This window comes from Toxotes jaculatrix, chromosome 17, assembly GCF_017976425.1.
Source record: "Toxotes jaculatrix isolate fToxJac2 chromosome 17, fToxJac2.pri, whole genome shotgun sequence".
Lineage (NCBI taxonomy): Eukaryota > Metazoa > Chordata > Actinopteri > Toxotidae > Toxotes > Toxotes jaculatrix.
The window spans coordinates 5,538,967-5,560,176 of NC_054410.1; the positions used below are offsets into that span (position 1 = coordinate 5,538,967).

Consider the following 21,210-nt stretch of genomic DNA (forward strand, 5'->3'; position numbering starts at 1 on the left):
TAGTTGATAAACAAGCATGCCTTCGAGTTATGGTGCTGAGCTTTCACTGGCATGTGAAGGCATTTGATCTCCTGAAGAAATGAACATTCATCGATGAACACCTCTGCTGTTAAACTTCAACGTGAATTCTAAAGAGGATCACTTCACCTGCTCTATGCTTCACAGTGGTTTGTTACATTGGAAGTGTCAGTCAGAGGAACGTTTTGAACGCTGCAGTTTCAGACCAGGACAAATAAAAAAAAAAAAAAAAGCTAAAAGGCGTTACAGCAGTCAACATGTCAGAGGTCATGACCTATAGCGGCAGTATGGGAAGGTGAGTTTGAGGGTGTCAGTGTTCTCAGGTGAGAAAAAGGCAGTTTGGGTGAGACTTTTTGCTCCCTGTGGAAAATGAATGCTATCAATATTAGTGCTTACTACAGTAGTTCTAACTATGCTACCATGCACAGTACACACAGCATAGGTTCATTCACATTTGGTAGGGGTGGAACAGAAGTCTATTCTGCTATAAGGCTGTAAACATGAATATGAAATGCTAATCTGACAATGATGAACTACTGAACAAAGACCTCATTCTTTGTTAGGAAATAATTCTAACGCAGGAGCATCAAAGGGAAATAGCTCAAATAATACAATATAAAAAAATAAATAAAAACATTTAAAAGGTTAGCTTGCATTCTGTTGTTTTTCATCAATTGGTCAATTGCAACTGTTTTTTTATTAACTGACATATTAATGTCATGCTGACACCCTTGTAATAATTTATTACATTTCATTCACCATGACTCGCAGTTAAAAGACATTTGTGACATTTGTGACATTAAATCATGTAAAAAGGCATCTAAATAGTACATGATACAAGTGCAAAATCGTATTTTAAAGTGAGGTAACACAATCGCATCATAAAAAACATGACTCACCTTCATTTTCCTAAAACTATTAGTAAGATATTTCCTCTAACGTGATCCAATAGCCAATGTAATTCACTGGCAACTTATTTTTTTATTTGCTGCTTTTGGTCAACATTTGACTGAAATTTGGTAGCTGTAATCACTTCACAAAGGTTTACCTTCAATAATATTCCAGTATTATTACAGCAGCATCATACAGTTTAATGTTTTACAGTCCTAAATAACTGTGCTGGGTTCAAAATGAAAACATGACTCCATTACCCCCACACATATTCTAAGCTTCCAGAGAGAGAGAAAAAAAAAAAGAAAAAGTCATCTTGCTTGGCCATATGTTTCCCTCAGGTATCATTCTTCCGCTTCATGTAACGGTGGCCTGATTAGTTACCAGATCCCACTGGATCTCCCTCCAGGAGGAGCGAGGATCCTGGCCGAGGATCTCTTTGGAATGTTGTCATCAATCTGGGCACCTGAAACAGCAGGAAACAAGATCACGTGGGTTTAGCAGTGAAACACAAGGAACTGGTTTTTCCTCAAAGTGTTTATGAGCAGCATCAATCATATTTTCTTGTGGTATTATAATGGATTCTCTAAACAGCTTATAATTAGTCCAAAGCAGTTCCAGTCAGATTTAAGGATTGCAACATACTTCAAAAGATCAAAGCAATTCTTCTCGTTCCATTTAAAATGCTGCTAAAGCCATTTATTGCTACTGCAAAGTTACTGGGTGCTAAGTATAAATTTATGACCTTGACTCTCAAACAGAGAATGCTGTTGTCTTTCTAGGCAAAATCCCCAGGGGCCAAGATACTGAACAAATCTCTGTTCCTCACTGACCTAAAAGTGTACAGGGTGGCCCTGGTCGTTTAGGGTTTAAGGCACCAACCATGAACCGCAACATCCCTGGTTTGAGTTTAGCCCACAGACTTTTGTTGTATACCATTCCTGTCACTCCCCATCTCTCGCCTCCAGTTCTGTCTGCTCTCTACTGTCACATCTCTCTAATTAAGAAATAAAAATACCCACAAAATACTGTAAAAAAAACTGTCCCAAGTAACTCCTAGTTCTGTGTATGTATAAATGTGAAAAATGTAAGCAAATGAGAGGACAGTGTCAGCTTTTTATACCTTTGTTTGGCAAAGCAGCCTGTAACAGAATTACAAATCTGTCACAGTAAAAGCTTAAAATACTGTGTAAACAGCTTCCTCAACTACTGGGCCAACCGCATACTGCATGTGGCCAACAAGATGCACTGTTACTGTAACTGTCTGAGCTACTTTAACAACTACAGCACCCTCATCAGGCCAGTCTTTGGATTTTTTTAAAGGCTAGAACAGCAGTTGTACCACCAGTACACCAGCTGCCAGTGTTTTCAGTGACAAACGCATGCAAAATTTGATTACATGAAAAACTAATTTCCTCATATATCTGATTCTTGTATGAATTTGTTGGTCCCCACCAGACAGGCTGAAGCTGGACTCGTGGAGGTCCCTCATGCCGCCGTGCCTGGTGCAGGGGCGTGTCGGAGTGTCCAGGTCTGAAGCCCCAAAGTCCCTCTTTCCTGAGTTGACCACCGCGACCACTTCACCTGTGTACGGCTCCCGCTCCACTGCTTTCACCGCCTGACACTGGTAGGCCAACATGATATCACACATACACACACACACACACACACAAACAACAGGTTAATGAACATGTTAAAACTGCAAAAGCACAACTACGCATTTTGGGATTGATCCACTGTGGTTTTTACAAATTCAGTTCTGTCTGATACCTTTTCCCTTTGAACCATCTTCTTGTAAAGATAATCTGGGAAGGTTCTCAGGGGGCAAAACTTTCCAGAGCCCTGAGCACACGTGAACGTGCCACTTTCATAGACCAGACGGCCACGGCTTATGGTGACCATGGGTACACCATGACAACGGAGGCCTTCATACAGGTTTATGTCTCCTCCCTGGACCTGGTTATCCACAGAAATGGTCCTGCAGACAGAGATGAAAGAAAGAGATGACCCAGTTTAGCCTCTGAGATATATGGGATGATAGCTGTAGTGAGACAAGCTGGTCGATGAATGGATGGATCCAGTTTCATACTTGGATCCCTCGGGGTCCCAGACCACCACATCAGCATCTGCTCCTGGGATGATCCTCCCTTTCCTGGGGTAGAGGTTGTAGATCTTGGCAGCATTTGAGCTTGTGACTGCTACAAAGCGATTCTCATCCATCTTACCTCCAATCTGTGAGTTATAACAAACACGTAAATTAAGATATGTTTGTAATCTTAGGGATAGATAAATTCATACACAAAATCCGACTGAGTCAACTGAAGCACTAAGAGTGGAATAGATGTTTTTTGGGCCTCTTCTGTCTGTGTTTATTTTTTTTCAAATCAATAACCACCAAACCAAAACAGATGTCCTGTTTGTGGAGGCTCCCTGGCAGCCCAACAGGAACAATAGGGCTACACATACCACTCCTTTCTCCCAGATGACGCTCATGCGGTCCTGAATGCCAGGGAGCCCATGGGGGATCTTTGTGAAATCATCCTTGCCCATGGCTTTCTGTTTGATGGTGAATGGACGGTGGTCGGACCCCACGACATTCAGAGTGTCACTGCAGGCAGGACAGAATAAAAGCGAGGGTCACATTTAGATTCTGAAGTAGTTTAAACAAAAAAAACAGAAACACACACATTATATTGCCTTTAATGTGAGATTTTATAGCCTTGTGCATACTTTCCCAGCAGGCTCATCAGGAAATTGGGAGTACTGGGGTCCAGGCGGAGAGGAGGCACGGTAACATGGGCAGCAGCATGGGCCCAGTCCTGATGATAGTACTGCATACCATTCAGCACAGCGTGGGCCGTGGCTGTTTCGCCGTGGACCACCTTTCCTGTGGTCAGACAGTACAATATGGACATATACTGGATTAAATGTCAGTGAGAGGAGAGTTGCAAGAAAAGGCACAGAGTTTAAGCAAGAGATTAAAAGATTAAGCGAGCACTTTCAGTCTAAAATACTTTGGGAAATATGCCAGTGACAAAGTAAACATAAAAGTAAATGACCTTTAATTTCATTTCATTTCATATAAGTATAGTATTTACTCATAAAATGGTAACACCAAATGTAAAAGAAACTAGGCCTCACCTTGCATCTTGGCTGTAGCCACAACATCTCCTGCAGCCATACTGGACACATTCACAAGATAGATCGGGCAGTGGGCCTAAGAAAAAACATGCACAAAATGTTTACAGTTATTTTTAACAAACTATCTACAGCCATGCTAGCAGCTCTGTGAGGCAATGAACAAAAGTTCATTGCAATTCATCCAATAGTTATTTCAGTCTGGACCAACAGACAGTGCCACAGAGCTATACTGTTACCATGGCTGAAAATTATCTTGCCTTTACATACAGCAGGTTTATATTACATATTTTTTCACATGTACTAATGACATCTCACTCACCCTGTTGGCGATGGTAATTGCCCTGTGGGTCGCCTCTGCTTCCAACTGTAAAGAAACAGAAGCCAGTGAGGAATTACCATAGTATACCAGGGGTGCGGAGATAGAGACTGGATTTATTTCATTACAGAAACAATATTAATACTCTTGACTGGAGCCTGGATATAATAAAAGTAATTTAATTTAGTTTGACACAGTACTTAGAGGTTAAACCTGACTATCATACCTCCTCAGGCCTGCTGATTTCAATCCCCTCAGGGCCACTGATGCCCAGGTCCAGTGCTTCCTTTGCACCCTGAAAAGAGGCAAGAGAACACCATGAATTATGTACGTACAGAACAAACTGGTACAAGAGCTTTTTGGAAGCAGTTCAGTCTATTTAACAGAGTAAATATGAATGAAGTGTTACTGAAATGATTCTCCCTCACCTCTGCCACCAGTTCCCCATTCTCAGCATGGACTCTTGCTATAGCTCCAATGTCCTTACAGTGCTGCAGGACCTGGAAAAGCTCGCTGTCTCTCAGCATGAACATGTCCTTATAGGCCATGAACATCTGAAAGGAATTCACTCCTTTCTCTCTCACCAGGTTCTCCATCTCAGCTCGTACCTGCAGGGGGAGAGGATGTTCTCTCTATGACCATGTGCACGTGCATGTACACATAAAGGCAGCTGATAGTTACAAGTAAATGTATAGCCTCTGGAAGCTGCCAAAACACAGCCTGGGAATAGTAAAAAGTCACTAAGAGGTAAAAGAGTAACAAACTATTTCCCGAGCATTACAGACTGATCATGTTTAACAGGTTAGGACTAAATGAGAATTTTGTCTTTTAAAAGTAAATTGTGTGGGGAGATAAATCTATCATGTGGGCTGGGATGCACAGAGTTGCCGTACCTTGGGTCCCCACCAAGTAACTCCCACGTGCAGAGCGTAGTCACAGCAGGTTTTGGAGTCTGCCGAACTGCGGCACTTCTCGTAGGCTTCCAGCAAAGACTCGTTCTTCTCTGGCAGAACGTGCCCAATCACCATTGTTGTACCGCCAGCTAGAGCCGCCTGGAAGAAATACAGAATAGCACTCAACCACTCGCTTAAATGCAGGATGTAATTCGGTTATGTATATGTATTTGAGTTGTATTGCTTTTATCAATTGCAGTGTAAGACTAAAATGACCTGAGGTTAACTGAAAAGCAAATGAACAATAAACTTAAGCATTAAGTGACACTGAAGAGACCATAATCAACTAATCAACACAGCCCCCAGTCTAAGCATAAAAGCCTCAACTGCCATTAATGCTTATCTTTATGGTTATGTGCAGACGACTGCTAAGGGAGATATAAATCCTTCAGCAGCTAAAATACAGGACTGACTGCCCCTCACAGCATAATCAAGAGGTATTTAAAGCTATAACTGGATCATTTCTTTGCAGTATCACCACCTCTTTCTTTTTATCCTCCAACAACAGATTTAGATGTTTTAAACTACTGTAAATCTTAATAATCCAAATAATTGAAGACAGTCTGTGTTTTGTGTATAAGTGCACGCTTCACTGAGCATCTGTGAGCTGACCCTAGAGAGTCGAGTAGTGTGTAGTAGAGGGGGAATACGAGGGAGGGAGTGGGTCTGAGAACCATTGTCTACAAACACAATGGCGTGAGTGAAAAGGCTTTGCGGCAGTCTTTGCAGCAGCCCCCTGGTATCCATGGAAACAGATACTCATCTGCATTTATCCCTGGACCGATTCTGGAGCACGGCAGCAGCGGAGCGGGTTTGGGAGGGGTGGGGAGGAAGTCGGAGAGAGGAATGAGGAGCGAGGAGAGAGAACAGTGGTGAATAGTGTCTGTCACCATTGTCTGCCGCTCTGCCCAGTCACTAAAACATCTGAATCCCAGCCTCCGTCATCTCTCTGCTCCCATCATCTCAAAGTGCTACAAACTGATGAGTCATAGGGTATCCCAGTCCTATCAGCAGCCATAATGACTCCATTCCAGTCTTTCTGGCAGCTATTAGCCTTGACTGCTAAGCTATACTGCCAGCAGCAAAATGCCAGATCATCTTTGTGTGATCTTGGTAGAAGTACGGCTACAACCAGCAGCAATTTTCATTATCTTCTAATCTACTGATTGTTTTCCTGAATCAGAAATGAATTACTTTGTCTGTAAAATATCAAAACATTGTGAAAGATTATTACGTAGTTCAAAACTCAGATATTCAGTTTACGATCATAACAAAGTAGGAAAACCAGAAAAGTTTCACATTTGAGAGGCTGAAACTAGAGAATTGATCTGATTAATTTTCTGTCCACTAATATATTAATTAACTAATAACTGCAGCTCAGCTTTCCAAGATTGATGCCATGGAGGTAAGATCAGCCAAAGTATGTAATTACAAAATACCGCATGTGCAAGCCATACAGCCTACTGAAAATATTCAAACTGTTGCCATCAGCCGCCTGGTTGAAATAACTTTCTAACATACTGTTTTTGTTCTACTTTCATCCTTTATTTGTAGTATTGTTTTTACTGTTGTCAGTTTCGTTGTGTTTATTACATTCTAACACTCTGTTTCTTACTTTGACATCTTACTGACAAGTAGTTCTGTCTAAAATGGGCAACATCTTTGATCCCAAAATATTAGCAAAGCAGTCTCATGATATCAAAACAAAGAGGGTAAAATTAACATCAGTGGAAAGTTTTTGTCAAGTTGAATTTAGTACAAAAACTGCCCTAAATAGTTTTATGATAAAAAATGATTTTCTGAGTCTTAATCTGCAAAAACATGGGCCTTATTTTGCTTTCACTCTGACAAAGTCACCTGCTTTACTTCCAGTCTAAACCCTTTTTTCTTCTTCTGTCTTTCCATTTCCTGCAGGATATTACCTTAGTGCCACTGTAGTAGTCATCTGCCGTGGTGGCGTTCATGAAGCTCTCCTCCAGGTGGACGCTGGTGTCAATGCCGCCGGGGAGGACCAGTTTGCCCGAGGCGTCAATCACTTTGGCCCCACCTGGGATCATCAGCTCCTTCCCCACTTGCTGGATGATGCCGTTCTCAATGTAGACGTCGGCCTCCTGCGTGCAGTCGTCGTTCACCACCTTGCCGCCCTTTATCAGGATCCGCACCATCGCTGAGCTGGAAGACATGGCTATAGCTCTGTAAGGCAAAGAGAAAAAAAGATTTGACAGTGGGGGGGTTAAGCCTTTCTGTCAGGCATCAGTTGTAGTTGCTGTAACAGTGGTGATCTGACAATGTAAGAAAAGTTACAGCTACCACAACTTTTTAAACTGTTTGTTCCTTGGCTGCAACACAATAATCCAAAAACACCAAAGGACTAACAAACAACGGCATTTCTACAAGAAACTATACAAAATAAACGTTTTACAGTACCTCATTCTGAGACAGTGTAGTAAGACTATCGAAGAGAGAGAAGGGTCAGTGATGCTGCTCTGAGACTGGTCTGTCAGCCTGTGACTGACATCAGCTACAGGACAGAGTAGGCTGTGTCAGTCACCGCCTGAGACCTGACGTCCCAGTGGACCGTGATGTAGTGGTAAACAGGAGGAAGCTGAGTCCGGTTGTGGATCACAATAAGGCAAACAAGGGTAAATGAAGCCATTATTTTTGAAAAGACTGAGGCAGCATAAAGCTACTTACAATGATGTCCACTCACTATGAAGCTAAATAGAAAGAATCATAGAGGCTGAAAAATACGAATTAAGTTGAGGTGAGTGCTGTTGCTACTACTGAGGACAGATGAATCTCTCTGAAATTGTTTGTTTTTTAATTTATTTGGAAGGAGTTTACATTCTACAATTCTACAAATTAATTGACTGATCCCATTTTTTTTAACTTTGTGTTTTTAAATTGGACAACTTTTGGACCAAAGAACTTATTCCCGGCCGTGTGGAAAAGTTGAAAAAGCATTCAGACCTTCATGTTGCAAAATTTAGTTTCGTGATCTAAATAAATAAATTGGAAAAACCAAAAAACAAACAAACAAAAAAGGACCTCTTAAGATCCAAAAACAATTCTGGCTACTAACCTGCTCACAAACCACCACAAAGGTTGCCCTACTCTATTCTACTATCTAAAAAAAAAAAAGTCCAGCCAGTTCTTGAGTAAAGTGAATGCAGTTACTGGCAGTGATTAACTATTCATCACAACAAAGAAACAATCTCCAAGATCTGCCTCCTCCCTTCCCTTTTACACAGCTGTATTAATGTTGTGATGTATTGTGTATGTGTGTGTGTGCGTGTGCGTGTATGTGTGTCCAGTCTGCGTGCTTGCGTGCATGTGTGCGTGCAAGATGCGTACGTATGAGGGTGCGGCAACTTTACTGCATGGCATGGACTCCTTCACACATCCAGATCTGATGGGTGATATCGTGGAGGATGCCTCGTTCTTAAATTGTCTATCCATCCATTAATGACCAACAAGCTATAAGGCGAAACACACTATTCCCCCCTGTTCCCCAAAGCCTGGAAGCAGCTACAGGCTATAATAAAGTTATCATTTTATTATAAGGCCTATGGCTGTGTAAGCAATTGACGCCGGTTAGTTAATAATAATAAACAGGTGAGGTTATGCTACCTGTTTAAGTACTTGCACAATAAATCCGTGTAAAGAAATTGTTTTCGTGGGGCAAATATGAAGTGAGACACAAATCGATTACAGATAACGCAACTACAGTTTATTCAAGTGTTTGAAAATTCACTTTGAGCTCATTTATTAAAGTGCAGGCCTCTGTTTTTTTGTGATTTGTCCCATAAAAAATATCTATGAAATCCCTGCTACAAATCACATGCGGTCTCAGGCATTTTTAAATTAGCATCGACCACAATGATCAGACGGGCAAATATGGTGATTTTGCTGGGTGAACGTGAACGCAGTGAAATGATGACACTACCACTTGTGCGACTTGACACAAAGAAACCGGTCTCCATCCGGCATGAGCGGCTGCACGGCGTTCGTTATCGACCTAGAAACCGCCTCCCTGCTCTCAGTCCGCCCTAGTCCCTCCTCTCCCTCCTCCACAACGACCAGCTCGCTCTCTACCAGCGCGAAGTGGCCTCACATTATAATCAATATAGCCCTCCTTTCCAGGTGAAGTGGTGTAGCCGTACTTTAGGGTGTGTGTGTGTGGGTCCTGGGAGGGTGACAGGAACAGCCGGCAGGGCAGACACCCAGACGTGTAGCCAGGGGGGGAATGGAAACAAAGTCTCCAGGCTTCAGCAGAGGATTTCCCCCCTCCACCTACCAGACAGAGCCATTACAACCAACTAATCAGAATTAATGCACCACATACCTCCTCTACGGGCCTGCTGCTGTTGCCGTTGTTGTTGTTGCTGCTGCTGCTGCTGCTTCACTCAGTTCTCTGGTTCCTTTCTGACAGGAACAGAACGCAACACAATCCGTGGATGGCACTTCCTAAGGAGATACACACACCAGATGGATGCCTTCCTGGCCGGTCCGGGACCAGCAGACCGCAGCATCATCAACCGTCGAGTCAGCATGGAGATGCGAGCAAGTCTTCCGGTTGTGGCTTTCAAGATAAAAATCCAAACAAATCCAACATGCAAAGTGCTTCACACAAGAGGTCTGCATCGAATTAAAATGGTTTTTTCCCCTTATATGTAGTTTTGACAGCTCTTAACAACAGTTTCATGTAGACTTTTGCAAACATACAGTTCGGTAACATATAGTTTACTAACATTTATGGTGATTTCTCTCTCATTTATGTACTGTGTTGTTTCAACAACTGTAATTAAGTGCGGGACAAGCAGGCTAAGTAAGATGAACAAACAGATTTTATAATATTAACTAACTCACCCTAGCTTATCCGTTGTATTTATTCTTGCTTAACAGTGACGGCAGTGCATTGCCATCCCTCATCAACATTTGAACTTAACGTGTTTCACTGCTTGACTACTTTTTTTTTTTTTTTGCTTTTATTTTGTAGGCAAATCACTTGTCTTCCGGTACCATTATATCTTTCTGCGCTTAACTTGACGCAGCTCGCAGCATCCAGGCCGTGCGACGGTGCGAAGCTCCAATCAGCAGCGGTGAGTGAAGGCTTGGTCGCCTAAGCAACCAATTACTTTGGACTTTGGGCGTGTCTACTAGGAAGAGGCTGTACCACTATCAGAGGAAGAGGGTGTCATGAAAATATCAGTGGTGTGAGGCTGCATAATAGACTGCTGTAATATATTATCATCACTGTTATCATTTCATAGACAATTAATGACTTTAATCAGTCGTATTAATCAGCCTGTTCTCCTTTATGTGTTATCTTTCATGACCCGGGCTTGATTTATAATTGAAGAAAAAAAAAAAGACACATAAAACAGATAAATGAGCAAATGGCATTAGTAGGAAGTGTCAGTGCAAGCCCATAAAATCAGTCTAATGGCTGAATAATAGCCTATAGTGTGGCAACATGTTCAGAGCTGATCAGAGAGGAGCTGCAGGGAAACACCCTTATTCTTATTTTAGAGCGCTCAAGGTGGCAAAGACCCAGATATCAATGTCCACATGTCCTCTGTCGGCCTTCTGACAATTAAAAACTAAAACATAGTCACGAGGGCATCAGTTATTACTGGAGTTGATCAAATATCCAAAATGTCGTAACTGTAATTCCAGCATGCATTTCCACCACTACAAAATTTCGTTCTCAAATTTCATTCTCAAGTGTTCCTACAACTTTATGAACTACCACGCATAATTACGTGGTAGTTAATCACAAGGTCTCTGAGATTGTAGACTATACTGTGTAATAATTAAAAAATGGGACCAAGGACATACGTTTGGTTTCAGAACTACAGTAAACTACAGATTTTAAACCACTTTTATTTTCAGGGGCTTTAATGTAAATTATTTTTAAATATTATATATAATTTTTTTTTAAAAAAAGGACAGGACATTGCAGATTTTTGCACAAAAACAATACATTTATTCAAGTGTTCTCCAGCACAAGTACATACGGAGCCTTTATCTTCTCTCTGGACACTAAACATAAGTATGGGGGGGTTCAAAGTGGAGAATGACTGCTACATTTGCTGTACGAACTGGTCTTGAGGAAAAGCGTAGAAGCCATAAAACAGTTATGACAGAAAGAAAGTCACACAGAGTGTCAACTGTATCACTGAATATAGAATTATTGACCTGCCTTGAACAGTAAAAATGAAATGTTTCTGATTTAAAAAAAAAACAAAACAAAAAACAAAACAAATAAGCATCAATTCAAAACAACATTTTGAAAACAGACATGGAGAATATTACGGCATGGAATGTAGGATTAAGAAGCAATGCGTATTAAGCTTACATTATGCTACAGTAAAAGTTATTACCGTTTTTTTTTTCTCACACGATTTTCCCACAGATAAGCACCAACTACAGCAATCTCTAGTCTAAAACAATATAGGAAACCTTTCATTATTTGTTATCCTTATTTTTTCAAGTACAAAGTTAAAATGCCTTTGTTAATATATTTATATGAGTGAAATAATAGTTCTTTTCCATTACTACAAGGAACTTAAAAACAGTCATTGTCAAGACATGTTTATTTCTCTTCCAATCAAATATATTTTTCTTGATTAGATAAAATGTTTAGCACCATCGGAAACACCTACAATCCCTCTTTTTTTTAAATTCTTACAAAAGAAACAGAAGCAAAAAACACCACCATGTAGGGCTGTGCAGTGAAGTTGAGACCGTTCATCTTAAAGCTGTCCATAGGCCACTATTAAGATCACATGACATTGAATCTGGATTCACTTGACACAAACAAATCAGTACGAAAAAAAACGTTGACTTGGAGTCTCCCTATTTCTAATGCTCAAAGCATGTTTTGAATCAAATTTGTCACTTGATTTTTATTTTTAACCTAAGATTTTTTTTTTCTAATTTGATGATAATATATTAGCAAAGAATTATATTTGTACATCTCAATCGTAAAAAAAAAAAAGATAAAAATAAATTGAAAACAGCAACCGGAAAACTCTATGTACAAAATGTACAAACATGAGGGGGTGTTAAGTACTATAGAAGGAGGGGGGAAATAACATCTGGTTAAAATATCACAAAGCACAGGAGCTCATATTGAGCCCAGTGTGCATGGACAAAAATTATAGCAATAAGGTCACTTAAGAACTTAATTACATTAAGAAATTAAATTTCAAATTTTGAATCTTAAATATGATATAGATAAGTGATAGCATCTGTTTTTTTATTATCCTCTTTATTCTTTGAGTGCTGACATTTCTGTCTAACACTGTGTCAGTTTTTCGTTTTGACAAACTGCAGCCTAAGCCCTCCATATTTAGCTTAAGAGGTTACAATCAAGAGAATTCAGTTGGTGAATGTAATCCAAATTTGGATCAGCACTAAAATTTGTCAACATGACGACTACGTTTTATCAGGGAAATGGCAGAAGCCAACTGTCCTTCATAAGGGACAAAATATTACACAAAGCGCATGACACAGTTCTTTAACTCTGTCTTACATTTTACAATCTTAATAGAAGTAGACATTCTTTGATTCTGGGAAGTAACATACTGTATCGCTGCTTTAAAACAGTAAACAATATGGATGATAGAAGAAAGGAAAGGGGGATTGGGGTTACAAATGTCAATCCATCTACTGTACACTGAGTCAAATAACATGGGTTTCACATATCAAAATCCATTCTTTCACTTCTATTGGCACAGCCCTACTGTATACAAAAAGTATTACACGAGGGTAGATCAGTTCACATCATAAAACAAAACAAAAACAATTCACAAGAACCAATATTTTTAAAAAAATATCAAGAAAAAAGAAAGTATACATATAAAAGTGCTTTATAATGTTGATAAAACAGCACAAAATTGCTATAAAAAGGTAGAAGAACTTTGTGAAGCCGCACCATATTGTTGAGGATTTGCACCTGACAGTTTTTCAGTTTAGAGAAGTGGAAGTTGGGGAAGGAGAGTTACCCGGCCTGGTCACCCTCCCACCCTCCAGCCACCACGCTTACTAACAGTTGTACAGTAATGTCATTGGTCAGGATGAAACTAGAAAAAAGTAGCTCACCACAGACTTTGATCTTAAGGTTTTTTTTTTTTTTTGAATGACGGAAAACATCATTTCCCATGTGGCTAGCTTCACTTTCTGTTTGTGCAGATCCAGGCAGTGGGCCTGAGTGTTGCAAGGCTGAGAGATTAAATGAGCACCAGTAAAAACTGTATAAAAGCTGTAAAATGCAGAAAAGAGGATATGCTCTATTTTGCAGTCTACTGTCTGTCACTCCTACGTTTCCTTTGAAGTGAACAAAACGGCACAGAACTGATTTCTTTTTTTTTCATTGAGTGTAAAAACATCAAACAAGTTTTTCCAGCAACAGGTTAAAGAGCTCCGTATTGTCTAAAGTTGTAGTGCCACATGGGCTATGATGTTTCTCATCATTTTGGAGCACCATGGTATTGTTAACCATATTACAGTAGTACCTTTTATTACCTTCAGTTGTGTATAGAAACTGTAAACAAAGAGGTATATGTGATCTGGTGTTTTGGATTCTCAGAGACACAGCTCTCCTGACACTGAAGAAAATCGCCTTTCTCTTCACATCTCTGTGAGGCTCAGTAGCTGGAAGGATGGCTGCACTGCAGGTGGGAATCTCGCAGCCCCGACGTACAGTACGCTCACACAGCAGAAACATTTCACATATCTCAAAACCGCTTTCCATCTTTCTGATGTTTCCCATCGCATCACCGTCTCCTTTAAAATACATGTTTAGCACTTTTCTGTCTCAGTGTCTTGAGAAGAAAGCATAGTCTCAAGTATAGCTTGCACAAACAAATCAACAATACTTGATAACACTGCTAAAAGGTAAAATGACATATCAAAATTAAATAGAATAAGAATTACAATTCAAATACAAGAAATAATGTGAAATCTACGTCAATGTTTCGCTTGCAAATTATACCAGAGTATAATTTGAGGATCAAGGCTCTTAATTCTAGTCACAACATACAGTTGTAGTTCTAAATGGTTCAGAGCAAGTTTTCTTGCTGCTCAAACACAGGCAAAGTAATCTTTGAGTGGTGCAAACAGGTGGCGAATAACCGGGACGCTCCACGATCTGCCCAGGAGCCTCTGCCTCGCCAGTCGGCTCATGTTGGACACGTCCGTATAGTGGACTGGAAAGCCAAAGACCCTGACAAGAGCAACCAGCCAGATCACAGGATACAAAACAACCGGGGTTGGGGGTGGGGTGGAGGGACAGACAGGGAGTAAAACAGGGGAGGACACAGGAAGATAATCTTGAGATTTTGATCTCAGAATAAGAGCGGTGTGAAGTTATTTAAAGGACGATCTTTACGTTTACATACCTCTCCATCTCAGTGCACCAGAGTATGTCCTCCTTCTCGTTCATGTAGACGGGGAAGTGCTGGTCCTTGCCCTGCTTGATGGAATTAGACCTGGTGGTGATGGTCCTCACCTTGTCAAACTGAGGGGAAAAAAAGGTAATGAGAGAAATATTAGTCCATAAGCATTACTAGCTGTATGTTTTTCATCAAGGTGCAAAAAACCTGAAACTTAACTAAGTCAAGCTGACTGATGGAGTATCAAACTGTTACCTCTTACTGCCACTGGGAGCCACCAGTGAGCAAAGAAATCACATTAACTAATGTCATGTACCATGTTTTTGAATCTATTTTGCACAAACACCACTGGCAATCATATTTAACTGCACTTGCTGTCATTGACTGTAAATTTTTAGATAAATGAATACAATACAAATGTCAAGTTTCAGACAAGACAGGACAGTGATTTGTGTTGACATTTCACCAGGTGATGAATTAGCTTTTGTTACAGTATCACATAAAGTACCTTAGCTGTCCTGCCGTGTTCTAAACAGTCCTGGAGGTCCAGCCTGTCAGTGCACATAGCACTCAAAGGCCTGAAAAGGAGAAAGACCAGGAGTCACAACTTGTATTTAGACCTTTTAGCAAAAAAGGACCTTAGATCAGAAGAAGTCTGTTGTACATGGCTACAAATATTAGTATTTGTGGACACATTTAAGCCAAAATAAAAAGACTTATTAATTTAGTTATTGTGTAACTGCAATAATCACTATTTCGTCTGTGAAATGAATGTAGTCCCTTAGTCACAGGGTTTGTTTTTCCCTATTGTGTACATCAAAGGCTGCTGCTTCCCTCACCATTGACCCACCAACCTGTTCATGCCAGGAAGGTTACCCCAGAAGTAGCGGGCACGGTGGGCAGCGGACACCTCCTTGGCATCGATCATCACTGGGTTACACTGAAAGCCAAAAGCCAAAGAAAAACAAGACACCGATCCATGAGGAACCAAGGTAAGATGCCCTGCTATGCTTAAAAACCTCCACGTTGTTAGCGTCAATGCATTTTTCACAGTGTCCAATCATTTTGAATTGTAAAATATTTTTCAACCAGTAGCCAACTGGGTCTTTACAGGACAAAATACAATGTACAGAGCAAAATACACTATGTAGGAGCACATTAAAGTGTAACATCAAGATTAAGATGGTCTGTGTCTAAAGATGATGATTTAGTGCCACAAGGGGGCATTCATAATCCATCCAGTACTACTAACAGTAAAGAAGCTGACCTCCAAAAAGCGAGAGATGTCCCTCTTATCGCTGACACCCATAGCAACCACATTCTCAAAGAGCCAGAAGAAAGGCCGGTCGTCCCCCTCCTTTGGCCGAGCCTCATGGAGCAGCCTGTAAAACTCAAAGAACAGGCGTCCGGTGCCCTCTGTGGGACAGAGGAAAGAAGGACACAAACATGATATACCAGTGATTTTCCTATTAAGATTATTAGCTATCTTTAATTTTAACCAGATGCATCTCCAAAACCGTATCACAAAGCAAAAGGGAAGTGAACATGGTTAGACCTACCATAAAGACCTTTCCTGGCAGGGTTGACTATAGACAGATCGTTGCATGGGCTTCCACCAATAACTAGGTCAAAAGGACCCCACTCCTGTATCTGTGTACAGATAAGAGACAGAATCAGAGACAGTATAGTTACTGATATGCTGTAAGATTAACTGAACACTCCTCCAACTCTCAGGTATATTATGCTCACTGAAATAAGAACAAATTAAGCTGTGGCTTTAAAAATGTCTTTATTGTCTTCTAGTCTCCACTTTCCACTTTTATTGAGTTCATGCACTTTGGTTATGAGGCAAGGTAGCAGCAGTTTTGGTTTGGACAGACGTTCCAGTTCTCTCTGGCTCAGTAGTGTTAGAAAAGGAGGCCCAGCGGCGTTTGGGGGACAGTTTGCGAGCACAAACATCTGTATATCAAGTGAGAGTTTCGAGAACATACGGCACAACGTTCTCATTAGGTTTACAGTGCAATCTGTGTGGAAATGGTAACTATGAGCTCTGCAGAGAGATGAGAGAGCGCTTCATCAGAGTGAGGTCAACTTCAGTTAAGCTGTGGCTCTGACTTTAAACCTGAAGTGGATGATAAAATATAATAAAAATACTACCGGCTCACTCAGCATGCATTTCTAATCAGAATCTGACAACAGTCCTACCTTAACCTTTCAGTCCTACTTCCACTTATTCGCCACTCAGAGTCATTAGCATCAACTGGACCTGTACTTGACATTTCCTTTTCCAGAATAACCAGGACTGTTCAAAAATACTAATAGTTGCATTCAAGATTTATAATGGATTATACACACAAGTCGAATTTATGCTCGCCTACAAAAAAAAATGCTGAAATGCATTTTATTAGAGCTGTGACGAATGAAGATGTCAGATATTACAGCTCATTACAGAACAGTAACACAACTAACCAGTGTAATCTGTCAGGTTTTTGGTGGAGCTGACAACAACTATGAGAGTAGTTACAGTAACCTCTCCACTGATAAAATAATGTGATGAAAATTAATAAAGTGCAATAACAAAGACGGTGAGAAGGACACTGTTGTTCCCCTGGGACTGATGATGAGGGCCCCAGTGTTGTTAAAACTATGTTAGGAATTATTTTAATGTTAAAAAAATGCCCTGCTTATATCATTAATGCCCCACAAAATGGGGCTCCAGTATACATGTTGATACACTTTCTGTTTTGGGACAGGAATGGTCTCATTGTTCTCGTATAAATCTGTAATCTTAGCCAACTTGCACCCAGCGTGTTTCTCTGTATGTACTTAGTTGCACAATATTATGCTCATTCCCCACATTTAAGACAAAAAAAATCTAAAACAGCTGATCTGTGCAATTTCTATCCAGCTTTACTGGCCAGCAGAACAGGACTGCTGTTGTGTAAGACAACTCTCATCAGTGTGAAGCAACTGAAAAAAAAAAAAAACAACAACATGTACACTTGGCAACTCTTTAAAAAAAACAACAACATGAGACTCACATGTTTGCGTGTGACGTTCCTCACATCGCCAACATACATGATGCGACCCTGATGCCGGACAATACCCACAGTGATGGAGTCTTCACACACTTCAGAAGCTACGTAGCGATCTACTTGGATGCCAAGTTCTTTCAGCACCAGCAGCCCTGCATGGGACGGGGTATAGAAAGTGAGAAAGCAGGAAATCAGGGACAGACCCAAAACCAGTGGAGGGTAAAAGGTGCTTTAAAAGTGTCCGCTTAGACCGATGTGAAACTCTGGAGCTGTGTCTGACTAAAAGCCAAACGCTGAACAATACTGAAAATGACCATTCAAATTTACTATACAGTATCTGAAACATGGCCATGTTCACTCTCCTCACCAATATAATGCTTTGATACTCGTCATGTATTGACTGATGAACTCTTATTACTATGATGGTGTTACTGATAGTCAATATCAGTAACACCGACTTTTTGCAACTAGGATGCAATATTTTGATGTTTGTTGTCCAATAAGGGTATGGTCATGACATAAAAGTAAACTAAATGGATAAAAAATTAAATGATTTTTTTTTTTTTTTTTTATGTGACCAAAATTATAATGAAAATGTTGTGGTTAATATAGAAATGGGGCAAATGGTGTAAGGGGATACAAACAGAACATTTCATATAGAGACTTGGGAGATGGGAAATGGGAGACAGGGGGTTCTTGTCTAACCTGTTGCTATGCCATCAAATAGTGACAGGACACGAATGGGCTTCCTCTTCTCCGCCATGACTGGAGGGTAATGCTTTGGTGGATCCTGAAATATAACACCCAGAGAGAGAGAGGGGAAGAAAATGAGAAACACAGGGGGTTAAAAAAAGAAAAGGTTTCTCAGAGAAACAGATAGTGGGGGTTTATCTCCTAAGGGTGAAATACTCACAAAATCTTGGTCGTGATTATTTGCAAAGAAGAGCTGCAGGCGGCTGGGCCAGTCAGTGCGACGTTCCAGCAGACCAAACACACCCTTCTGACCGCACATGTAGCAGTTCCACGGGTCCTCTTTGATGGCAGCGTGGGCCGCTCCTTGACCAACGAGGAGGTCGACACACTCCACACAGAAACACCTGAACACAGGCCAAGGACAAGTATTATGAGTGACAAACGTTATAAGTATATAGTTGAAGCTTTGATTAACAGTGTTTGGTTACAGCCTTGCCCTCTAATAGAAGCAGTAGCTGAGCAGTTCTCTTCTACTTAAATTAGTTTCTAAATCAATCAGGGGTCAGACACAGGTGACAGAGCTGCAGTGTCGGTCTTGGTTTTATACCTACGGGGCTTAGTTTCATGGTTTTGAATGAGGTTTGGGAGTTTTGAGAGACAGCGAGTTATCATCAAAATGTCATCCAAATGTCAAATGGCATCAACTGTTTACTGACTGGTCCAACATGTATCTGACAAGGCTCAATCTGTTCTCAGTGGCATTTTTCTAGACTTTAATGTCATAGTCTGACAGTGTGAGGACACTTTATCAGACTATTTCTTTATAGTTGGACTATTCAAGTGACATACAACTGCACTTTATATAATATTTGTGATCAGCCGCTTCTCCTCTGGACCTGCTGTGAGATTTGTGACATTGCTACAAAGCCTCTATTGTGTGTTTATTATGTGCAATGATGGCACAGTCCTGCTATCTGTATTGGAAATTGTATTGGGTGAAAGTTTTGGTTCCATAAACCCTTTGACTCCTGATTTGTGTTCAAATACCACACTATGCCAAAATATGCTTTTTCAGTTATTAGGGTGGACGTGCTCGCAGCCTCCTGAATCAATTTCCAGGTTCGACAGATCAAGTAAATGCAGAGATGCAGTAATATCCTCTGAGTCTGCGCTCAGTACATTAAAAGGTAATTTGGCCGTAGAAAAAAGTCGATAAAGTGCCTGTTCAGATTTTTTCTTTTTATAGTAGAACAGATCTCACACTTACGTATACACAACTTACTTTTACTTAATCAGCTTATTTTTTATTTCCTATGCTGTGTCTTGTAATAGTGTCTATAATATTCTCACCGGCAACAGTTGTTGTTCCCGCACATGAGCACCTCTCGTCCTCCACAGCAGATAGTGCAGTATGACTGGTAACCGTCGTCGTCATATTGATATGCACATTCTAGGAAGCAGTTCTGCGGGGGGAGGTGAAAAGTCAGTGAGCAGTCTGACACCTTTAAAATTCTGAGTCACACGAGAGGCTGCTTGAAATATGTAGCTGGAGCTGAGTCTCAGACTTTGAATGACTTCTGTCGCAGCTTACCTTACAGCTCTGGCACATTCCTCCAGCAAACAGTGGGTGCTCAAGGCTAACATTCAGACTTCCACAGGAGATACAGATGTCTGTAGAAAGACAAGTGCAGCATGTCAGTGTTTAACAGGCAGAGGTCAGAGAGGTGTGAACGCTGCTGCACACTTCAGTGAAATTATTTGAACAGCTGTGATGCAGGTCTAGATCTAATGAGCCTAGCTGTTATGTTTGGAGAGAACACACAAGGGAGCCTGCAAGGGAGCAAAAATCATGGAAGTGTTATTTCTTCTTTTGTACCTGTTTATTGTTTTATTAACAGGCGCATACATTTCTGCTGCTTTGCTTGTCAACAACAAGGCCAAGTGTAAAGCGTCTGGGTGTTCGTCCCTTGAGAGGCCCCCCAGCGCTGCTGCAAGCTACGGCACACGGGGGACACGTCACTTACCCTCTATGCTGCGGCACTTTTGTCTCACTTCATAAACAAGCCGCTCTGAAAACACAAAACAGGGTGAGAGAGATGAGAAATGTAAGTTAACACAATCTACATTTAACACTGTGCCTGTCAGGTCAACAGTTCAAAATTTGTGTCTTTACAACATCCGCTTTCAGGTTTGGTTTTTTTTTTTTTGGTTTATTTATTCCCACAGATCAAAAAGAAAGGGAAAAAAACAGAACCAAAAGATTCAAAACTAAAGTACTATTGTAAATGGTTTATGCATGAACATATATATATATATATATAATGTGCAAATACATTTTTTAAATGTAAATGCACAATGAATTTATACTGAAAGTTAAAAATCTGGTAATTCTTGACACATTTTTTTGGTTCAGATTGAGATTTATTTGATTTAAGACCACAGTATTGAAAGTTGCATTAAATTCTATAGCAGTAGGTTATTAAGCACCAAATTACCTTTAAAGCATTTGACTTTAACACTTTCATGGGAAACAACTACAGATGTTAACAATAACTTGTCTAATTACAGGCTACACTAACACTGGTCCCAGTTGTGTTGCTGGATCAGGTGCTGCTGCTCAGGTAATGCTCTGCAGATGAAGCACATTTGGGCATAACCTCGAACAAACATCTATTCATTGTCTTTGGAACGGTCTGAGGCTTTTTACCTGCTCACATCATTCACTTTCATCTTGAACCTGTCACTCTAATGCACCTCTTGTC

At 40.6% G+C, this 21,210-nt stretch overlaps 2 protein-coding genes across 7 annotated transcripts in view; both read right to left on the reverse strand.

Moving 5' to 3' along the window:
* Window positions 1-1,264: 1,264 nt before the first annotated feature.
* Window positions 1,265-7,526, reverse strand: dpysl5a (dihydropyrimidinase like 5a). 2 transcript variants are annotated; one of them, XM_041060164.1, is made up of 12 exons: window positions 7,242-7,526; window positions 5,260-5,418; window positions 4,795-4,974; window positions 4,593-4,661; window positions 4,370-4,414; window positions 4,051-4,126; window positions 3,640-3,796; window positions 3,376-3,517; window positions 2,999-3,141; window positions 2,680-2,887; window positions 2,365-2,533; window positions 1,265-1,375 (listed from the first exon to the last, which is right to left on the reverse strand). In XM_041060164.1, exons 1-12 carry the CDS (start codon window positions 7,500-7,502, stop codon window positions 1,290-1,292), a joined length of 1,695 nt encoding a protein of 564 aa, XP_040916098.1. In that variant the 5' UTR covers window positions 7,503-7,526; the 3' UTR covers window positions 1,265-1,289. The 2 variants fall into 2 exon arrangements, with proteins under 2 accessions (XP_040916098.1, XP_040916099.1); XM_041060165.1 differs by having other exon boundaries at window positions 2,659-2,887; window positions 7,242-7,508.
* A 5,877-nt stretch (window positions 7,527-13,403) lies between these two features.
* The window catches only part of dnmt3ab (DNA (cytosine-5-)-methyltransferase 3 alpha b), a 32,982-nt gene continuing 25,175 nt past the window's right edge, over window positions 13,404-21,210 (reverse strand). For 3 of the 5 annotated variants that reach the window (XM_041060162.1, XM_041060159.1, XM_041060160.1), the window contains 12 exons: window positions 20,473-20,517; window positions 20,040-20,119; window positions 19,799-19,911; window positions 18,669-18,852; window positions 18,461-18,545; window positions 17,762-17,907; window positions 16,280-16,370; window positions 15,988-16,136; window positions 15,560-15,660; window positions 15,229-15,298; window positions 14,727-14,845; window positions 13,404-14,551 (listed from right to left, as the gene is read on the reverse strand). In XM_041060162.1, the coding sequence (XP_040916096.1) occupies window positions 14,410-14,551; window positions 14,727-14,845; window positions 15,229-15,298; window positions 15,560-15,660; window positions 15,988-16,136; window positions 16,280-16,370; window positions 17,762-17,907; window positions 18,461-18,545; window positions 18,669-18,852; window positions 19,799-19,911; window positions 20,040-20,119; window positions 20,473-20,517 (1,325 nt within the window). In that variant the 3' untranslated portion in view covers window positions 13,404-14,409. The remainder of the gene's footprint in view (window positions 14,552-14,726; window positions 14,846-15,228; window positions 15,299-15,559; window positions 15,661-15,987; window positions 16,137-16,279; window positions 16,371-17,761; window positions 17,908-18,460; window positions 18,546-18,668; window positions 18,853-19,798; window positions 19,912-20,039; window positions 20,120-20,472; window positions 20,518-21,210) is intronic. The other 2 variants (XM_041060163.1, XM_041060161.1) reach the window with 1 other exon arrangement.